At 37.8% G+C, this 21486-nt stretch overlaps 1 protein-coding gene across 1 annotated transcript; it reads right to left on the reverse strand.

Moving 5' to 3' along the window:
• Nucleotides 1–726: 726 nt before the first annotated feature.
• Nucleotides 727–7657, reverse strand: LOC110003770 (CD276 antigen-like). The gene is made up of 6 exons (XM_065954054.1): nucleotides 6708–7657; nucleotides 6300–6635; nucleotides 5513–5824; nucleotides 3496–3630; nucleotides 2818–2865; nucleotides 727–2107 (listed from the first exon to the last, which is right to left on the reverse strand). The coding sequence occupies exons 1-4, from the start codon at nucleotides 6775–6777 to the stop codon at nucleotides 3512–3514; spliced, it is 837 nt and encodes a 278-aa protein (XP_065810126.1). The 5' UTR covers nucleotides 6778–7657; the 3' UTR covers nucleotides 727–2107; nucleotides 2818–2865; nucleotides 3496–3511.
• Nucleotides 7658–21486: the final 13829 nt, after the last annotated feature.

Genomic DNA, 21486 nt, shown 5'->3' on the forward strand with positions numbered 1-21486 from the left:
TTCTGAAAGAGAGTGAGTCACCCAAACAGAGGTTTTTAAGATAAATCCACCTCACAAACCAACGTAAGTGTAACATTTTCTCCTCTTGGTTGTTATTTTAGCTGTATGTATTTACTCCCATAACTTTACGATGTAGCAGAAGTCCCCTTTGCAGTTTTTCTAAATAAAAGCACATTTTATGTGAAGACCGGAAATAAAGAGACTGAGGCGTAAGGCAATAAGAAAAGCAAAATAATGGCATCACAAAGAACCGTTTTGAATCTGATTTCTAGAGCTAACTCGGTTACTCACAATGGATGTTCATAAAGTTAGTGTCTAATTATCTTTTGTAACTTTGTCTTTTTATATGATGTTTCAGCTAAACTTAGTTATTGGACATTAAATGAAACAGAATGTGTTGATTTCCTAGAGGGTGGTAATATACTAGCACAGAACACACACACTTCTAAGATCACTGCTCCACCCCTGTGCACAGAGTCTACGCACACAGAAATCAGCACAGTATCCTCCCAATCAACAGCCAAAATTGCCGATAGACGACAGAAACAGCTCCACAATATGTGCAGCAAAAAAAGAAAGAAACACTTACGAAGTGTTGGAAATAATGAACAAGCTGTGGTCCACTGAAGAAGGCCCCAACTGATCCTGTTCGTGACGCCAAAATTGATGTGGATTTCCTTGTTGTTGATATGTTTGATGATGAAGAAATTCGCCGTTGAGACTGACTTGCTTTCAAAGAGTATAATTTTATTTAAGCAAGAAACAGAATCACTGGTCACGTCTGACCAGGAGGATCAAGAAGCCAATAATGATCTCTGTCGAACACACAGAGACAATTGCTTATATGCATCTAAACATCTGCTTTCCGTCATGGGTCATAAAAACATCAAGTTACACAACCATATATGGCAATACTCCTATACAACACCTCAATTTAAACATTCCACCTAAGGGGACTCCTAAATCTCCTTCAGATACTATCTCCAGACGCACCCATTGTAAACTTATATTATCTCTGTCCTGGTTACATCAGACACTTCATCGTTGATTTCATAAACTCATAAACTTCATAAACTGCTTTTTCTCCAACCAGGTCAATGATTAACTGTGTGTTACAGAACAGTTAATCATTCACATATATGGATGTTGATTAGGAGTTTTGTTTTCCACTTTTGGCTTGTCTTCAGTACAGTAGAGAATATTTGGTCTGACAGGCTCGAGCTTGACATGCAGGCTCGATCAGAATTTAAGATTTTAAAGGCATGCGAGGCGGTTTCTCTGAGAACTCGGTTGTGAAAAAAGTTAAATAAACCAAACCTCACAAAAGGGCCTATCACAGCCTGCTCTGTTGCCTCCGACCAGTTTGATGGATGTCTGGCATTCCTGAAATGTTTGTCTTATGACTACATACTCTCACACAGTGAATGAAATTCCCAAACTTTTTTGTTCTCCTGATTGCGCCTGCGCAGACTGGCAGAGAGTGTCTGAAAGCACCATGGCAACAGCAAGCACGCCTGTTTTTATGCCTCTAACCCCTCCTAGCACAACATATATGAATAAAAGAAACATTGGCAGGAAATAGTTGCATTTCCTTAAAATACACACACACACACACACACACACACACACACACACAAACGGATTAAAAGTATTTCATGATTCTAACCCTTCACTAAAGACATGGAATGTGAAGAGGGAGTAAGAAGGAGGCTGATAAGCTGCCAAAAGCTACAGTTATTGCGTGGGCTAAATCATCACATTATACACTTTTGTCCTTCATAAATCAACATCAGAGACTCCGTGGTGTCGGAACGGTTCCCAATGTGGTTACTTTAAGACAACAGAGCCTGACCTGGACCCCTTTTACTCCTGTTGTCAGCGATATATCAGTCTTTGTTGACATTTTAAACTTGATTGGAGCTTGTTTACTTGGTAGATTAAGGGTGAACAAAGCGCTTACAGTTTCTTTTAAATCACAGTGATACAAGCTTTACCTGGTTATGTACATGGATGTTTGCATTAGGAAAAGTTAAAATGCTGATGCGGGCTCAAGCAAACAAGAAGTGTTGATTTCAGTGGTCGTCAGTAAGAGTGGTCTTGGTTTCTCCTGCACAGAGAGATGAAGAGAAAAAGAAAGGAAAAGGGAGGGTTAGTAACAAACTTATTACCTTGTTTGGTTGTTTGAATTTGCAACAGTTTTTGATGCCACTTGTTTTAAAATAAGACAATCTGAGAATCCTTAATGATGCATTGTATCAAAAAGTATTGAAGCTTTAATAAAAACTAAAGACCTTCAGTCACAAGCTGTTTTCACATCTGCCTGAAAATCTATATGCACGGTGCAGCAGTCACAGTATATAAACGTCACTCCCCCCCTCCTATTGGCTTGAGCTGAATTCTCCTGATTATATCCTGCTGCGTTTTCACATCAGCTCACTCGGCTGTGGAGAAAAATCTGGCAGGTGGCAAGTGTTGAAGCCCTAATATTTTGAACACAAAGCTGCAATGGCTCATTCAAATTCACACTCGTGTGTCATGAAGATGTAATGATTTTTTATGTCTAACAAACAGACAGCAGAAGTGGTGACTGTCTAAATTGCACAAACACATTGCTGCCAATGTATTATGTGCAATTTCAGACAATGTGCAGGAGTTTGCCTGTACATCTTTGGCAATAAAAAATGGAAATTCAACCAAAATTGTGCACTTGGGACTAGGTATCGAAACTTTTTTTTTTTAATGTCGTCTAATTCTTACTAGAATTATATTGACGTTTAAATAGTGACAATCCAACTCAAATGTTTGAATTATATTTACCTGTAGTCAGACTTTCTTGAACATCTCCCTCCGTTTCCTGATCATCTTCTGAAAAACAGATGAAATGTTAGAGTGTGAATGAAGATTAAATCGTGACTTTAAACACAAAGACGTTCTCGAGACTCATCTTGTCATCACTCCTCTGTAGAGAGAATAAAAATGGCCAACCTGTGCTAAAGTTTTGTTTTAGTCTGGGGGTGGAGTCCATGTGTGGAGATATCAGGGGAGGGTTTTATTTATATTTGACCAGAATCCCACTGTGACATCGCAAGGAGAGCACATTTGAAACAGAGCATTTCCCTCTGTGTTGTAAGACTTATGCAGACCACAAATAAAGGACTGGATGGGTTTATTTCACATTTTGTGGGTCAGTAGACACTCAGGTTACCCAAATATATGTTCAAAAACACTGTACAAGAGGATTTTTCATAACACAGTATGTCCCCTTTAAGGTCTTACAACAATGCATTTGCAAAGTCCAGGATGCAGGACAGCATCCAACATCCTCCTCTGGTGCAAAATGACATAGGTTTCAATATATTAATACCATTTTGAATTTCAAGAGATTTAAAGTTAAGATGGCTAAATGTTAAATAAACAAGAATGCATTTTCAATGGTCAGTTTTTGGATTCAAGCTGCCATGTTAAATATACAGATATATATTTAATGGTACTCACGCTGAGATCGTCTTTTTTAAAGTAGCAACCCCACGATCAGAGACCCGACGACCAACACAGAAGCCACTATCATGGTGTCCAAAATCATGTTTGAGTCTTTGGAGCCTTTGGTGCCTTCGGCGCCTTGTCCATGCCCTGAATAAATCAAATAGAAGAAAATAAAAAGTTACAGATGTAATACTTCACATGGATATAAAGATAGAACAATATTTGGAACCAGGTTGGCGTGTCATGCAGTGGTGGGAAATTCCCCCTGTGATACTTTTAGCTGCAAACATCCACTATCTCTTTCTCTCTAGGGGGGGGGGGGGGGGGGGGGTCTGAGTTGATGATCTGCCCTCCCAGACAAAGTAGAAAGTAAAGACAACGCCTGGAGGGGATTTTGGTGTTGCAAACGCGCGACTGTCGACTGCAAAACAGATATTAATCAGCTGATGATAAGTGACCGTTTACTGCATTCAGCAGATGTGGGGACTTGTAACAGCTCGGCTAAGGTCACTGCACAGATATCAACGACCCAGTTCATGAGTTTTCCCGTCAAAGAGTATGAACAATGGATCAAAACTTTCATGAAATCAAGAAGCTTGACCCCCCCATGGTTTAGAGAAAGTACTGGGTCAAACTTGGAGACTTATTGATGTCTTACAAGATGGAAGGAAACAAAACTGAAGCAACGTGGGAGGGAAAGTTGCTCCGACTTGTTTTTTTAAGGAAGCTTCAGCCTCTTTGTGGTTTAATGTTTACAAGTTCAGTCTGAGCTGCCAAGATTTTCTTTTCCCCTGCATAATCAAAACACTCCTGGGGATATTTTGCTCTTTGGACTCAGCTCTCATGGTTAAAATAACAGTTAGTGTTCAAATCAAGGGTGCTGCCAAATAAGCCCTAAGGTTCACCCAGGTTCTTCATATTCTAGAAAAAAACAAACACCTGCAAATCCGATTTGATAACGCTGAATATTCACCCTTCTTTAACATCTTGATTTATAGAAATATGTCGTATTTCAGGAACGTCTTTATTCAGCTTCTGGCAGCCTGATTCTGTGTTTTGAGTTTGTATCGGACTCACACAGTTTCCATCTTCGACATCTATAGCCGCCTACAAACAGGGGCGTGTCTAAAAAGGGTTGGCGTGGGCCCCCCCTTGAAATCTGATTGGCCACCCCTGGTGCCTGGTGAACGGCTAGGTCGGGAGAATCTCCGGAGCGGTCCTCCTGCAATTATCTAGATATCATCTGGAGTGCATATGTGAAAACAGCTTTAGTGAGTACAGCAAAGTCTGGACTGTTCAGTGTTTGTGCTGACGGGTGAGATAAGGCCGGGCCGGCTACCTGAATGAATAAATTTAAAAAAAAGGGAACCTACAAGTCACCATCATTCATGTCTTCAGTTACAAGATTTTGATTGCTAGGCCTCAATCATTTCCTCAGATCAATTCTATGTCCATATCGTACCCTGTTCCATTATTCACCATGTACCTTAATAACTTATCATTTAGTATTTGCCTACTTGCACATAGTTCTGTATATATATATTTATTTCTCGTTTACTGCATATAGTTCTGTTTACATCTGTTAGTCCGATCACTGTCCACTTACATCTACTTTTTTATATTTTGTGTTTTTAAGTTAAGTTTAAGCTTTAAGTTTTATTTAAATTGACACTTTCTATTTAGGTTCAAATGTTTCGTTTACTTGCACTGTTGTTAATTTGCTGCTCTGTGTGCCTTTGAATTGCCCCAAGGGGACAAATAAAGTTTTTTGAATTGAATTGAATTGTACTTCTGATAAATCCTCCTGGCGTTCCTCCCTCTATGACGGCCCCCTGGGTTCAAGTTCCTCTTAGTTGAGCGATCCTAAAAGAAGACCTGATTGCTTAACGGCATTGACGTCGGTGTTGCTTCAAAAAAATGTTTTGAATGACATAACATGTGACTGTAGCTAAAAGAAATCTGACAAAAAGTACCGGTTGTTGTGTGAAGAAGGAAACGAGTATCATGTGTGGTGCTCGACAACGGATACCTTCGGCCGATGATTTGTTCTGCACTGTGAAAGATTTCTCCGCCTCTTCGTCTCCTCTGGCGTTGAACACTTTGCAGGTGTACTGGGAGAAGGCAGATCCTCCCTGTATTTTCAGCGTGCTTGAGAGGATAAACAGACCATTCTTTGTCTTCAGCACCTTCACCTCGGGTTGGTCTAACCAAGGCTTGTTGTCTTTATCAAACCAGCTGAGTCGGCCTTTTGGGTAGCCGGTGGACTTGCATGTCAGGGAACCGTCGGTGTTGAGATCAATGTCCTGAGGTTGAGGCTGAATAGTTGGCACTCTGTATTTGGCTTGAAGGAGAACATGGAGATGAAACATGATTATTAATCTGAACTTCAACCCTCGACATCAATCATCACACTATTATTTTACCACTGATATTTGATGTGTGATAAGCAAATGTACTTTATGACAGCAGACATCTTATATGTCATAAAGAAACAGAAAGTAGCAAAGACACCGAGCAAACATTGAACAGTCTCTGTTGAAGGTAAATACCAGCCTGATGGGGAAGGAAAGTCTCCCGTTCTCCACACAATCTACATTCCATCTAGCTCACTTTTACATCTTTCCTGCAGTCCATCTTCTGTCTTTAATCTTATAAATGTTTACACAAACAGACACAAAAATGAGCTCTCAGGGGCTGCTTCAGAGATTAATCATTCCCTCAAAATGATGTGTGTGTGTGTGTGTGTGTGTGTGTGTGTGTGTGTGTGTGTGTGTGTGTGCCAAAAAGCTGAGACAAAGTTTTATCTTAGAGCTCACCTGTGACGCTCAGTCTGGTTTGGTTCTTGTTAAAACCACTGTTTGTGAACACATAACATGTATAAACTCCCTCGTCCTTAACAGCAGTTTTGTGAATGAGCAGGGATACGTTCACGTTCTTGTTGTTCCAGGACGGTTCAGCAAATGAATATCCAGGCAACGATGTAAGTTCTCCATGGTTGTATTTAAGTAGTTCTTCAACCCCCTCTTTCTTCCAAATTACCGTCACGATTTCAGGATCTTCTACCTCTTTTGAGTAGTGGATTACACAGTCAAGTCGTGACTCCTGCTCATACTGTCCGATATTTTGAGTCTTGCAGTGAATTTCCACAAAGCCTGTGAAGAAAGAATCACATGAATACCAAGAAGAATCAAATATTTCAAACTCCATATGACGGAGGATCTTACCATAACCCTGTGAACTCCATGCACTGTTGAGGACAGCGAGCGTTAAGAGCAGAAAACCAGCGGAGGCCATGTTCCTTTACCTGAAATGAAAGTAAAATAATTGAATGCTTTATGGCGCATTCATGTGGTGTCGGCAGGGTTGGGAAGTAACGGATTACATGTAACGGCGTTACGTATTTAAAATACAAAATAAGAGTAATTGTATTCCGTTTTAGTTACAGTTTAAATTGGTGTATTCTGAATACAGTTACTTTCTCAAACAAAGGATTGCCGGTAGGGATTACTTTACGGCACTACACGCAGGTTGCACTGTGCGGATGCAGAAGCAGGTGGCATTATGTGCGCAGGTGCGCTGCAAGTCAGTGCGCGAGAGCACTTTCCACACAACCGAACAACAATGGCAGAGGATGAGAAAAACGACCAGGAGGAGGACAAAAATGCATTTTTGGCATGGAAATTCAGAGGTCAAGAAGGCCGCAACATCACAGTGTTTACATCTTTCAAATGACAGAAAAATAAATGGCATGCATTCATTTTTTAATTTGATTCAATATTCTAATCGTTAAGGAAGAGGAACACCTTGTTGCCATATAGCCAAACAAAACTGAACATTCACAGCCTCTGCATTGTATAGAATTTCAACATTGACATTTATGTCTTCCTATTTCCCTCTTTTCGCCAACATTATATTTTTTTTATATTTCCTTTTTCTCGGGTCGTGCGTCTCTCCCCCAGCTCGCCCCCTCCGGTGCGCTCCTCTCCATAATGCGCTCGTCTCCTTCCTCTAAAGCCCGCTGCTGAGCACTCTGTAGGACGCTTGGATTGGGGGACCTCACCACTGTTTGTACCCCCGTCTTCGATACCTCTTTCCAGGGCATTTATATCCGATCAGACACAGCGCTGGCCAGCTGTCCGGTGCGCAACAACGGCGAGTGTAGAGCGTCCGTGCCACAGAGGACACAGCTCACACCTCCTGCGCAATGTATGACACTTCATTCTTAAGATGAAGGGAAGAAAAGACAGGCCCTGTTTAATGCCGAGGTTTTTCTTATAACCAAAATATTCTTTGTAATATTGAGATTTATCTGCTATAACTCGAAAGTATTGTGCGTTTATTTGCCTCTCCCACTAATACCTATTTTGCGCTTGCAGTCATCCTGCTTTCTGTCCAAACGCTCCGTGATGTAAACCAGTAGAACACGCAAAAAAACTAACTTAAATATTACCGCCTCCACAAGGTTTGCACCTGATGTCATTCGAGCAAATCTTAGTAGATCACCCGCAAAACGCCCACCAACCAAACGTGCAAACTTTTGGAGTGAACACGCAATTTAGTATTCTTTACTTGGGAGCTTAGTAAATCAGGCCCTTATAGTAGAGGAACTTGGGCCCCTAAAAGTTGAGAGACCCCTACCCGAGGTAGAACAAAGCACGACCATATTTTTTCATAACTTGAACATGTCTAGTTTATGAAACGGATTGTTGTATAAAAATATTTTACTGCAAAATAACTTTTTTTGGATGTTTTATGCATCTTACCAAAAAATGAAAATAGGTCAAATTAGGGCTTCTCCAAAAGGGACAGCTCTAGCCTTATCACATGTATCTCTGGGAATCAGAATCAGAATTTCACAAAATATGGACAGGATGTTCACAGATAGTTATTAGTTACAATTATGCAAAGTTTTTATCAATACTATTTTCATTTTTTGAATTTTTCACACTTAAACACATGTAGTTTAGGCGGAAATTGAAAATTGAAACAAAAATTCAAAAGGTATGTATATCAAAGTCTGTCATTTTTTAAGTAAGGACACCAAACATTAAAATATGTCATTTTTATCTTCTTTAGACTGTTATCTCAACATAAAAGCAAGTTATGTGACTTCTCACTTGACCCTATGCTGTCACCAGCCCCTAACAGGAAACTAGTGCAGCCAGGATTTCAGGGCGACCTGGTACAATGGGGCCCTATGGATGTGTATGTGGGAGGAGGTGGCCACAAACAATAGATTAAGACTTAACAACAAGACACAATATAATTGTATTCTGTAATATATATATAATTAAACATTTTATAGTTATTTCTAATACATTTTTTCTCATATTTTCTATCTTGTATATGATTTATATGATGACACTCAACCCGCTGCTTTCAACAATATTATCACCTATGACATTGTTTCTATTTCATTCTAAAAAATTAAAGCATTGTCTTGACATCAGTTGTGAAATATTAATGATCTAAAAACAGTATTGATATATATAACCTTGAGTTCTTAGAAATTAAATATACTTCATATAGTCTATTTGTATATCGGCCATACAGCCTGTTGTAGTTTTTTAATGTATTTCAGTCATATAAAGATGGTGTGTAGTCACCATAGCTCCTTCTTTTAAGATGAACCCTAGTTACTCCAGAGGATACACTGGATGAAGGGATTGTTTTTATAATACCCTAAGTATGATAAAGTGTTAAAAAAAAAAGCTACAATAGCTATTTTTGTTGAATGATTTATCAGGCAACCAATGGAGCTGGGATACAAAACAATTCTTATGATGGCGTAAATGTGTGTAAGGTAAATTAGGATAACAATCATGCAGACATGTTTATAAAAAACTTCTTTATACACTTATTTTACCTCATTATATATAATGACATTTGAGTTTTAATTGCTAATTACAAAGGACGATTTCCACGTTTAGACAAAATGACTGCGAACCTGAGAGCTTAATATCTTGCAACTAAAAACCTTTGTCTCACACTTAAGCATCCCCTGGAGACAAAGTTTGACCTCTTATCTCTTCGCTGATCTTGTCCTGTGCTTGTGTAAGTTGTGTTTACTGATGAAAAATCTCCTTCTGCCAAGTTTGAACCATCAAATATATCCCTAACTCTGAATGTTGGCTGTAGAAAATGACACCAACCCGCTGAAAGCAGTAACGAATAAGAATAACACAGAAGAAAATATATTCTATCTTAAGGTCTTGTTTGTTTTTGTAAACCATTTCACGATATCAGTTTAAGTTTAAGTGAGCTCCATAACCAACCAAAACAATCCTCCCAGGAGCTTTAAGAAAACAACTGCTGCAGAAAATAACCATCAACAAAGTCAACCAACCAAACATCACAAACAAATCAAGACACCATAACTAAATCAAGACACCATAACCAAATCAAGACACCACAACCAAATCAAGACACCACAACCAAATCAAGACACCATAACCAAATCAAGACACCACAACCAAATCAAGACATCATAACCAAATCAAGACACCATAACTAAATCAAGACAACACAACCAAATCAAGACACCACAACTAAATCAAGACACCATAACTAAATCAAGACACCATAACTAAATCAAGACACCACAACCAAATCAAGACACCACAACCAAATCAAGACACCATAACTAAATCAAGACACCACAACCAAATCAAGACACCATAACCAAATCAAGACACCACAACCAAATCAAGACACCATAACTAAATCAAGACACCATAACCAAATCAAGACACCACAACCAAATCAAGACACCATAACTAGATCAAAACACCACAACCAAATCAAGACACCATAACTAGATCAAAACACCACAACCAAATCAAGACACCATAACTAAATCAAGACACCACAACCAAATCAAGACATCACAACCAAATCAAGACACCATAACTAAATCAAAACACCACAACCAAATCAAGACACCATAACTAGATCATCAATAGAAAAGATTGCAGATGGTTAAACCTTTCGCAGGCATCAAAATCACTTCTACACCCACTGGCTTTGGTCTGATGAGCATTTAGTGTCTGATCAACATTGCCCTGCCTCCAAAGATAATAGTCCCCTTCGGATTCTCCATTCATATAATCTATTCTAAGAAAAATGACAACATATAACCAAACTCACAACTTTTTTGTTTGAAAATACATTTAGCTATGTTCTATTGTCTGTGGCTGGATTGCCTGTAGATGGTAATGCCTTTTCCTTGCATTTTGATGTATTGGCTGCATGTGGTTATTGTGTCAGTATTGTCTATCATTTGTAGATTGCCTTTATTTTGCTGTATTTGATTGTGTTGAATGCATTTCTACAATTCTACAGTTTATTTAGCAGACACTTTTATCCAAAGCAACATACATCAGAGAGTAAGTAAAACAAAAGCGAGGATCTAGAGAGGAGGAAAACAATGTCAGTAAATGCAAATTAACAGCTTTAAATCAGATCGGACACTAATGCTGACAGGCAGTGCACAGAGGCAAAGCACAACATTGACAGCTGTTCTTGGGAGCTCAATCAATATAGAAACCATCTTATAAGTCATCGTTATCAAACAAAAACCATCGTCAATACCATCATCATCAATAATAATTAGGTTATGTTGTCTTGATTTGGTTGTGTTGTCTTTGGTTGTGGTGCCTTGATTTGGTTGTGTTGTCTTTGGTTGTGGTGTCTTGATTTGGTTATGTTGTCTTGATTTGGTTGTGGTGTCTTGATTTGGTTGTGGTGTCTTGATTTGGTTATGTTGTCTTTGGTTGTGGTGTCTTGATTTGGTTGTGTTGTCTTGATTTGGTTGTGGTGTCTTGATTTGGTTGTGTTGTCTTTGGTTGTGGTGTCTTGATTTGGTTATGTTGTCTTTGGTTGTGGTGTCTTGATTTGGTTGTGTTGTCTTGATTTGGTTGTGGTGTCTTGATTTGGTTGTGGTGTCTTGATTTGGTTGTGATGTCTTGATTTGGTTGTGTTGTCTTTGGTTGTGGTGTCTTGATTTGGTTGTGTTGTCTTTGGTTGTGGTGTCTTGATTTGGTTGTGGTGTCTTGATTTGGTTGTGTTGTCTTTGGTTGTGGTGTCTTGATATGGTTATGTTGTCTTGATTTGGTTATGTTGTCTTTGGTTGTGTTGTCTTGATTTGGTTGTGTTGTCTTGATTTGGTTGTGTTGTCTTTGGTTGTGGTGTCTTGATTTGGTTGTGGTGTCTTGATTTGGTTATGTTGTCTTGATTTGGTTGTGTTGTCTTGATTTGGTTGTGGTGCCTTGATTTGGTTGTGTTGTCTTTGGTTGTGGTGTCTTGATTTGGTTATGTTGTCTTGATTTGGTTGTGGTGTCTTGATTTGGTTGTGTTGTCTTGATTTGGTTGTGTTGTCTTTGGTTGTGGTGCCTTGATTTGGTTGTGTTGTCTTTGGTTGTGGTGTCTTCATTTGGTTATGTTGTCTTGATTTGGTTGTGGTGTCTTGATTTGGTTGTGTTGTCTTGATTTGGTTATGTTGTCTTTGGTTGTGGTGTCTTGATTTGGTTGTGGTGTCTTGATTTGGTTGTGGTGTCTTGATTTGGTTGTGTTGTCTTTGGTTGTGGTGTCTTGATTTGGTTATGTTGTCTTTGGTTGTGGTGTCTTGATTTGGTTGTGTTGTCTTGATTTGGTTGTGGTGTCTTGATTTGGTTGTGATGTCTTGATTTGGTTGTGTTGTCTTTGGTTGTGGTGTCTTGATTTGGTTATGTTGTCTTTGGTTGTGGTGTCTTGATTTGGTTGTGGTGTCTTGATTTGGTTGTGGTGTCTTGATTTGGTTATGTTGTCTTTGGTTGTGTTGTCTTGATTTGGTTGTGTTGTCTTGATTTGGTTGTGTTGTCTTTGGTTGTGTTGTCTTGATTTGGTTGTGGTGTCTTGATTTGGTTGTGTTGTCTTTGGTTGTGTTGTCTTGATTTGGTTATGTTGTCTTTGGTTGTGTTGTCTTGATTTGGTTGTGTTGTCTTGATTTGGTTGTGGTGTCTTGATTTGGTTGTGTTGTCTTGATTTGGTTGTGGTGTCTTGATTTGGTTGTGTTGTCTTTGGTTGTGGTGTCTTGATTTGGTTGTGTTGTCTTTGGTTGTGGTGTCTTGATTTGGTTATGTTGTCTTTGGTTGTGGTGTCTTGATTTGGTTGTGTTGTCTTGATTTGGTTGTGGTGTCTTGATTTGGTTGTGGTGTCTTGATTTGGTTGTGGTGTCTTGATTTGGTTGTGATGTCTTGATTTGGTTGTGTTGTCTTTGGTTGTGGTGTCATGATTTGGTTATGTTGTCTTTGGTTGTGGTGTCTTGATTTGGTTGTGTTGTCTTTGGTTGTGGTGTCTTGATTTGGTTGTGGTGTCTTGATTGGTTGTGTTGTCTTTGGTTGTGGTGTCTTGATTTGGTTATGTTGTCTTGATTTGGTTGTGGTGTCTTGATTTGGTTGTGTTGTCTTGATTTGGTTATGTTGTCTTTGGTTGTGGTGTCTTGATTTGGTTGTGTTGTCTTTGGTTGTGTTGTCTTGATTTGGTTGTGGTGTCTTGATTTGGTTATGTTGTCTTGATTTGGTTGTGGTGTCTTGATTTGGTTGTGTTGTCTTGATTTGGTTGTGGTGCCTTGATTTGGTTGTGTTGTCTTTGGTTGTGGTGTCTTGATTTGGTTATGTTGTCTTGATTTGGTTGTGGTGTCTTGATTTGGTTGTGTTGTCTTGATTTGGTTGTGTTGTCTTTGGTTGTGGTGTCTTGATTTGGTTATGTTGTCTTGATTTGGTTGTGGTGTCTTGATTTGGTTGTGTTGTCTTGATTTGGTTATGTTGTCTTTGGTTGTGGTGTCTTGATTTGGTTGTGTTGTCTTGATTTGGTTGTGGTGTCTTGATTTGGTTAAGTTGTCTTTGGTTGTGGTGTCTTGATTTGGTTGTGTTGTCTTGATTTGGTTGTGTTGTCTTGATTTGGTTGTGGTGTCTTGATTTGGTTGTGATGTCTTGATTTGGTTGTGTTGTCTTTGGTTGTGGTGTCTTGATTTGGTTATGTTGTCTTTGGTTGTGGTGTCTTGATTTGGTTGTGGTGTCTTGATTTGGTTGTGTTGTCTTTGGTTGTGGTGTCTTGATTTGGTTATGTTGTCTTGATTTGGTTATGTTGTCTTTGGTTGTGTTGTCTTGATATGGTTGTGTTGTCTTGATTTGGTTGTGTTGTCTTTGGTTGTGTTGTCTTGATTTGGTTGTGGTGTCTTGATTTGGTTGTGTTGTCTTTGGTTGTGGTGTCTTGATATGGTTATGTTGTCTTGATTTGGTTATGTTGTCTTTGGTTGTGTTGTCTTGATTTGGTTGTGTTGTCTTGATTTGGTTGTGTTGTCTTTGGTTGTGTTGTCTTGATTTGGTTGTGGTGTCTTGATTTGGTTATGTTGTCTTGATTTGGTTGTGGTGTCTTGATTTGGTTGTGTTGTCTTGATTTGGTTGTGGTGCCTTGATTTGGTTGTGTTGTCTTTGGTTGTGGTGTCTTGATTTGGTTATGTTGTCTTGATTTGGTTGTGGTGTCTTGATTTGGTTGTGTTGTCTTGATTTGGTTGTGTTGTCTTTGGTTGTGGTGCCTTGATTTGGTTGTGTTGTCTTTGGTTGTGGTGTCTTGATTTGGTTATGTTGTCTTGATTTGGTTGTGGTGTCTTGATTTGGTTGTGTTGTCTTGATTTGGTTATGTTGTCTTTGGTTGTGGTGTCTTGATTTGGTTGTGTTGTCTTGATTTGGTTGTGGTGTCTTGATTTGGTTGTGTTGTCTTGATTTGGTTGTGTTGTCTTGATTTGGTTGTGGTGTCTTGATTTGGTTGTGGTGTCTTGATTTGGTTGTGATGTCTTGATTTGGTTGTGTTGTCTTTGGTTGTGGTGTCTTGATTTGGTTATGTTGTCTTTGGTTGTGGTGTCTTGATTTGGTTGTGGTGTCTTGATTTGGTTATGTTGTCTTTGGTTGTGTTGTCTTGATTTGGTTGTGTTGTCTTGATTTGGTTGTGTTGTCTTTGGTTGTGTTGTCTTGATTTGGTTGTGGTGTCTTGATTTGGTTGTGTTGTCTTGATTTGGTTATGGTGTCTTGATTTGGTTGTGTTGTCTTGATTTGGTTTTGGTGTCTTGATTTGGTTGTGTTGTCTTTGGTTGTGGTGTCTTGATTTGGTTATGTTGTCTTTGGTTGTGGTGTCTTGATTTGGTTGTGTTGTCTTGATTTGGTTATGGTGTCTTGATTTGGTTGTGGTGTCTTGATTTGGTTGTGGTGTCTTGATTTGGTTGTGATGTCTTGATTTGGTTGTGTTGTCTTTGGTTGTGGTGTCTTGATTTGGTTATGTTGTCTTTGGTTGTGGTGTCTTGATTTGGTTGTGGTGTCTTGATTGGTTTTGTTGTCTTTGGTTGTGGTGTCTTGATTTGGTTATGTTGTCTTTGGTTGTGGTGTCTTGATTTGGTTGTGGTGTCTTGATTGGTTGTGTTGTCTTTGGTTGTGGTGTCTTGATTTGGTTATGTTGTCTTGATTTGGTTATGTTGTCTTGATTTGGTTGTGGTGTCTTGATTTGGTTGTGTTGTCTTGATTTGGTTATGTTGTCTTTGGTTGTGGTGTCTTGATTTGGTTGTGGTGTCTTGATTGCTTGTGTTGTCTTTGGTTGTGGTGTCTTGATTTGGTTATGTTGTCTTGATTTGGTTATGATGTCTTGATTTAGTTATGATGTCTTGATTTGGTTGTGTTGTCTTGATTTGGTTGTGTTGTCTTTGGTTGTGTTGTCTTGATTTGGTTGTGGTGTCTTGATTTGGTTGTGGTGTCTTGATTTGGTTGTGTTGTCTTGATTTGGTTGTGTTGTATTTGGTTGTGGTGTCTTGATTTGTTGTGGTGTCTTGATTTGGTTGTGTTGTCTTTGGTTGTGGTGTCTTGATTTGGTTATGTTGTCTTTGGTTGTGTTGTCTTGATTTGGTTGTGGTGTCTTGATTTGGTTATGTTGTCTTGATTTGGTTGTGGTGTCTTGATTTGGTTGTGTTGTCTTGATTTGGTTATGTTGTCTTTGGTTGTGTTGTCTTGATTTGGTTTTGTTGTCTTGATTTAGTTATGATGTCTTGATTTGGTTGTGTTGTCTTGATTTGGTTGTGTTGTCTTGATTTGGTTATGGTGTCTTGATTTGGTTGTGTTGTCTTGATTTGGTTATGTTGTCTTTGGTTGTGTTGTCTTGATTTGGTTTTGTTGTCTTGATTTAGTTATGATGTCTTGATTTGGTTGTGTTGTCTTGATTTGGTTGTGTTGTCTTGATTTGGTTGTGGTGTCTTGATTTGGTTGTGGTGTCTTGATTTGGTTGTGGTGTCTTGATTTGGTTGTGTTGTCTTTGGTTGTGGTGTCTTGATTTGGTTATGTTGTCTTTGGTTGTGGTGTCTTGATTTGTTGTGGTGTCTTGATTTGGTTGTGTTGTCTTTGGTTGTGGTGTCTTGATTTGGTTATGTTGTCTTTGGTTGTGTTGTCTTGATTTGGTTGTGGTGTCTTGATTTGGTTATGTTGTCTTTGGTTGTGTTGTCTTGATTTGGTTGTGTTGTCTTGATTTAGTTATGATGTCTTGATTTGGTTATGGTGTCTTGATTTGGTTATGATGTCTTGATTTAGTTATGATGTTTTGATTACTTATGGTGTCTTGATTTGGTTGTGGTGTCTTGATTTAGTTATGGTGTCTTGATTTGGTTGTGTTGTCTTGATTTGGTTGTGGTGTCTTGATTTAGTTATGGTGTCTTGATTTGGTTGTGTTGTCTTGATTTGGTTGTGTTGTCTTGATTTGGTTGTGTTGTCTTGATTTAGTTATGATGTCTTGATTTGGTTATGGTGTCTTGATTTGGTTGTGTTGTCTTGATTTGGTTGTGGTGTCTTGATTTGGTTGTGTTGTCTTTGGTTGTGGTGTCTTGATTTAGTTATGATGTCTTGATTTGGTTGTGTTGTCTTGATTTGGTTGTGTTGTCTTTGGTTGTGTTGTCTTGATTTGGTTATGATGTCTTGATTTAGTTATGATGTCTTTATTTGGTTATGGTGTCTTGATTTGGTTGTGGTGTCTTGATTTAGTTATGGTGTCTTGATTTGGTTATGGTATCCTGATTTGGTTGTGGTGTCTTGATTTAGTTATGGTGTCTTGATTTGGTTGTGTTGTCTTGATTTGGTTGTGTTGTCTTTGGTTGTGTTGTCTTGATTTGGTTGTGTTGTCTTTAGTTATGGTGTCTTGTTTTGGTTATGATGTCCTGATTTAGTTATGATGTCTTGATTTGGTTATGGTGTCTTGATTTGGTTATGATGTCTTGATTTGGTTATGATGTCTTGATTTGGTTGTGGTGTCTTGATTTAGTTATGGTGTCTTGATTTGGTTGTGTTGTCTTGATTTGGTTTTGGTGACTTGATTTAGTTATGGTGTCTTGATTTGGTTGTGGTGTCTTGATTTGGTTGTGTTGTCTTTGGTTGTGGTGTCTTGATTTAGTTATGATGTCTTGATTTGGTTGTGTTGTCTTGATTTGGTTGTGTTGTCTTTGGTTGTGTTGTCTTGATTTGGTTATGATGTCTTGATTTAGTTATGATGTCTTTATTTGGTTATGGTGTCTTGATTTGGTTGTGGTGTCTTGATTTAGTTATGGTGTCTTGATTTGGTTATGGTATCCTGATTTGGTTGTGGTGTCTTGATTTAGTTATGGTGTCTTGATTTGGTTGTGTTGTCTTGATTTGGTTGTGTTGTCTTTGGTTGTGTTGTCTTGATTTGGTTATGATGTCTTGATTTAGTTATGATGTCTTTATTTGGTTATGGTGTCTTGATTTGGTTGTGGTGTCTTGATTTAGTTATGGTGTCTTGATTTGGTTATGGTATCCTGATTTGGTTGTGGTGTCTTGATTTAGTTATGGTGTCTTGATTTGGTTGTGTTGTCTTGATTTGGTTGTGTTGTCTTTGGTTGTGTTGTCTTGATTTGGTTGTGTTGTCTTTAGTTATGGTGTCTTGTTTTGGTTATGATGTCCTGATTTAGTTATGATGTCTTGATTTGGTTATGGTGTCTTGATTTGGTTATGATGTCTTGATTTGGTTATGATGTCTTGATTTGGTTGTGGTGTCTTGATTTAGTTATGGTGTCTTGATTTGGTTGTGTTGTCTTGATTTGGTTTTGGTGACTTGATTTAGTTATGGTGTCTTGATTTGGTTGTGTTGTCTTGATTTGGTTGTGGTGTCTTTGGTTGTGTTGTCTTGATTTAGTTATGATGTCTTGATTTGGTTATGGTGTCTTGATTTGGTTATGATGTCTTGATTTAGTTATGACGTCTTGATTTGGTTATGGTGTCTTGATTTGGTTATGGTGTCTTGATTTGGTTGTGGTGTCTTGATTTGGTTGTGGTGTCTTGATTTGGTTGTGTTGTCTTGATTTGGTTGTGTTGTCTTGATTTGGTTGTGTTGTCTTTGGTTGTGTTGTCTTGATTTAGTTATGATGTCTTGATTTGGTTATGGTGTCTTGATTTAGTTATGATGTCTTTGGTTGTGTTGTCTTGATTTGGTTATGATGTCTTGATTTAGTTATGATGTCTTGATTTGGTTATGGTGTCTTGATTTGGTTGTGGTGTCTTGATTTAGTTTTGGTGTCTTGATTTAGTTATGATGTCTTGATTTGGTTATGGTGTCTTGATTTGGTTGTGGTGTCTTGATTTAGTTATGGTGTCTTGATTTGGTTATGGTGTCTTGATTTGGTTATGATGTCTTGATTTAGTTATGATGTCTTGATTTGGTTCTGTTGTCTTGATTTTGTTGTGTTGTCTTTGGTTGTGTTGTCTTGATTTGGTTGTGTTGTCTTGATTTAGTTATGATGTCTTGATTTGGTTATGGTGTCTTGATTTGGTTATGATGTCTTGATTTAGTTATGATGTTTTGATTACTTATGGTGTCTTGATTTGGTTGTGGTGTCTTGATTTAGTTATGGTGTCTTGATTTGGTTGTGTTGTCTTGATTTGGTTGTGTTGTCTTGATTTAGTTATGGTGTCTTGATTTGGTTGTGTTGTCTTGATTTGGTTGTGTTGTCTTGATTTGGTTGTGTTGTCTTTGGTTGTGTTGTCTTGATTTGGTTGTGTTGTCTTGATTTAGTTATGATGTCTTGATTTGGTTATGGTGTCTTGATTTTGTTGTGTTGTCTTGATTTGGTTGTGTTGTCTTGATTTGGTTGTGTTGTCTTGATTTGGTTGTGTTGTCTTGATTTAGTTATGATGTCTTGATTTGGTTGTGGTGTCTTGATTTGGTTGTGTTGTCTTGATTTGGTTGTGGTGTCTTGATTTGGTTGTGTTGTCTTGATTTGGTTTTGGTGTCTTGATTTAGTTATGGTGTCTTGATTTGGTTGTGTTGTCTTAATTTGGTTGTGTTGTCTTTGGTTGTGTTGTCTTGATTTGGTTATGATGTCTTGATTTAGTTATGATGTCTTGATTTGGTTGTGGTGTCTTGATTTGGTTGTGGTGTCTTGATTTAGTTATGGTGTCTTGATTTAGTTTTGATGTCTTTATTTTGTTATGGTGTCTTGATTTGGTTGTGGTGTCTTGATTTGGTTATGGTGTCTTGATTTGGTTGTGGTGTCTTGATTTAGTTATGATGTCTTGATTTAGTTATGATGTCTTGATTTGGTTGTGTTGTCTTGATTTTGTTGTGTTGTCTTTGGTTGTGTTGTCTTGATTTGGTTGTGTTGTCTTGATTTAGTTATGATGTCTTGATTTGGTTATGGTGTCTTGATTTGGTTATGATGTCTTGATTTAGTTATGATGTTTTGATTACTTATGGTGTCTTGATTTGGTTGTGGTGTCTTGATTTAGTTATGGTGTCTTGATGTGGTTGTGTTGTCTTGATTTGGTTGTGGTGTCTTGATTTGGTTGTGTTGTCTTGATTTGGTTGTGTTGTCTTGATTTGGTTGTGTTGTCTTGATTTCGTTGTGTTGTCTTTGGTTGTGTTGTCTTGATTTGGTTGTGTTGTCTTGATTTAGTTATGATGTCTTGATTTGGTTATGGTGTCTTGATTTGGTTGTGTTGTCTTGATTTGGTTGTGGTGTCTTGATTTAGTTATGGTGTCTTGATTTGGTTATGATGTCTTGATTTGGTTATGGTGTCTTGATTTGGTTATGATGTCTTGATTTAGTTATGACGTCTTGATTTGGTTATGGTGTCTTGATTTGGTTGTGGTGTCTTGATTTAGTTATGGTGTCTTGATTTGGTTGTGTTGTCTTGATTTGGTTGTGGTGTCTTGATTTAGTTATGGTGTCATGATTTCGTTGTGTTGTCTTGATTTGGTTATGGTGTCTTGATTTGGTTGTGTTGTCTTTGGTTGTGTTGTCTTGATTTAGTTATGATGTCTTGATTTGGTTATGGTGTCTTGATTCAGTTATGATGTCTTGATTTAGTTATGGTGTCTTGATTTGGTTGTGACGTCTTTGGTTGTGTTGTCTTGATTTGGTTATGATGTCTTGATTTAGTTATGATGTCTTGATTTGGTTATGGTGTCTTGATTTGGTTATGGTGTCTTGATTTGGTTGTGGTGTCTTGATTTAGTTATGGTGTCTTGATTTAGTTTTGATGTCTTTATTTTGTTATGGTGTCTTGATTTAGTTATGATGTCTTGATTTAGTTATGATGTCTTGATTTAGTTATGATGTCTTGATTTGGTTGTGTTGTCTTGATTTTGTTGTGTTGTCTTTGGTTGTGTTGTCTTGATTTGGTTGTGTTGTCTTGATTTAGTTATGATGTCTTGATTTGGTTATGGTGTCTTGATTTGGTTATGATGTCTTGATTTGGTTGTGGTGTCTTGATTTGGTTGTGTTGTCTTTATTTGGTTGTGTTGTCTTTGGTTATGTTGTCCTGATTTGGTTATGTTGTCTCGATTTAGTTATGATGTCTTGATTTGGTTGTGTTGTCTTGATTTGGTTGTTTTGTCTTTGGTTATGTTGTCCTGATTTGGTTATGTTGTCCTGATTTGGTTATGTTGTCCTGATTTGGTTGTGTTATCTTTGTTTGTTTGGTTGACTTTGTTGATGGTTATTTTCTGCAGCAGTTGTTTTCTTAAAGCTCCTGGGAGGATCGTTTTGGTTGGTTATGGAGCTCACTTAAACTTATATTGATTTCGTGAAATGGTTTACAAAAGCAAACAAGACCTTAAGATAGAATATATTTTCTTCTGTGAAGTTATTCTTATTCGTTACTGCTTTCAGCGGGTTGGTGTCATTTTCTACAGCCAACATTCAGAGTTAGGGATATATTTGACGGTTCATACTTGGCAGAAGGAGATTTTTCATCAGTAAACACAACTTACACAAGCACAGGACAAGATCAGCGAAGAGATAAGAGGTCAAACTTTGTCCCCAGGGGATGCTTAAATGTGACACAAAGGTTTTTAGTTGTACGGTGTTAAGCTCTCAGGTTCACAGCCATATTGTCTTAAGTGGAAATCGTCCTTTGTAATTAGCATTTAAAACTTAAATGTCATTATATATAATGAGGTAAAATAAGTGTATAAAGACGTTTTTTATAAACATGTCTGCATGATTGTTGTCCTAATTTACCTTACACACATTTACGCCATCATAAGAATTGTTTTGTATCCCAGCTCCATTGGTTGCCTGATAAATCATTCAACAAAAATAACTATTGTAGCTTTTTTTTTTAACACTTTATCATACTTAGGGTATTATAAAAACAATCCCTTCATCCAGTGTATCCTCTGGAGTAACTAGGGTTCTTCTTAAAAGCAGGAGATATGGTGACGACACACCATCTTTATATGACTGAAATACATTAAAAAACTACAACAGGCTGTATGGCCGATATACAAATAGACTATATGAAGTATGTTTAATTTCCAAGAACTCAAGGTTATATATATCAATACTGTTTTTTAGATCATTAATATTTCACAACTGATGTCAAGACAATGCTTTAATTTTTTATGAACAATGTCATAGGTTATAATATTGTTGAAAGCAGCGGGTTGACTCTGAGTGTCATCATATAAATCATATACAAG

The sequence above is a fragment of the Labrus bergylta genome, chromosome 1 (genome assembly GCF_963930695.1).
Source record: "Labrus bergylta chromosome 1, fLabBer1.1, whole genome shotgun sequence".
In the NCBI taxonomy this organism is placed as follows: Eukaryota; Metazoa; Chordata; class Actinopteri; order Labriformes; family Labridae; genus Labrus; species Labrus bergylta.

Excerpts from the sequence above, each read along its gene's own strand:
- LOC110003770 (XM_065954054.1), bottom strand. The coding sequence starts at position 6,777 with ATGGCCTCCGCTGGTTTTCTGCTCTTAACGCTCGCTGTCCTCAACAGT. Across the intron at positions 5,825-6,299 it reads AACCAGACTGAGCGTCACAG|CCAAATACAGAGTGCCAACT; the intron begins GTGAGCTCTAAG and ends TTCTCCTTCAAG. Across the intron at positions 3,631-5,512 it reads GAACAAATCATCGGCCGAAG|GGCATGGACAAGGCGCCGAA; the intron begins GTATCCGTTGTC and ends TGATTTATTCAG.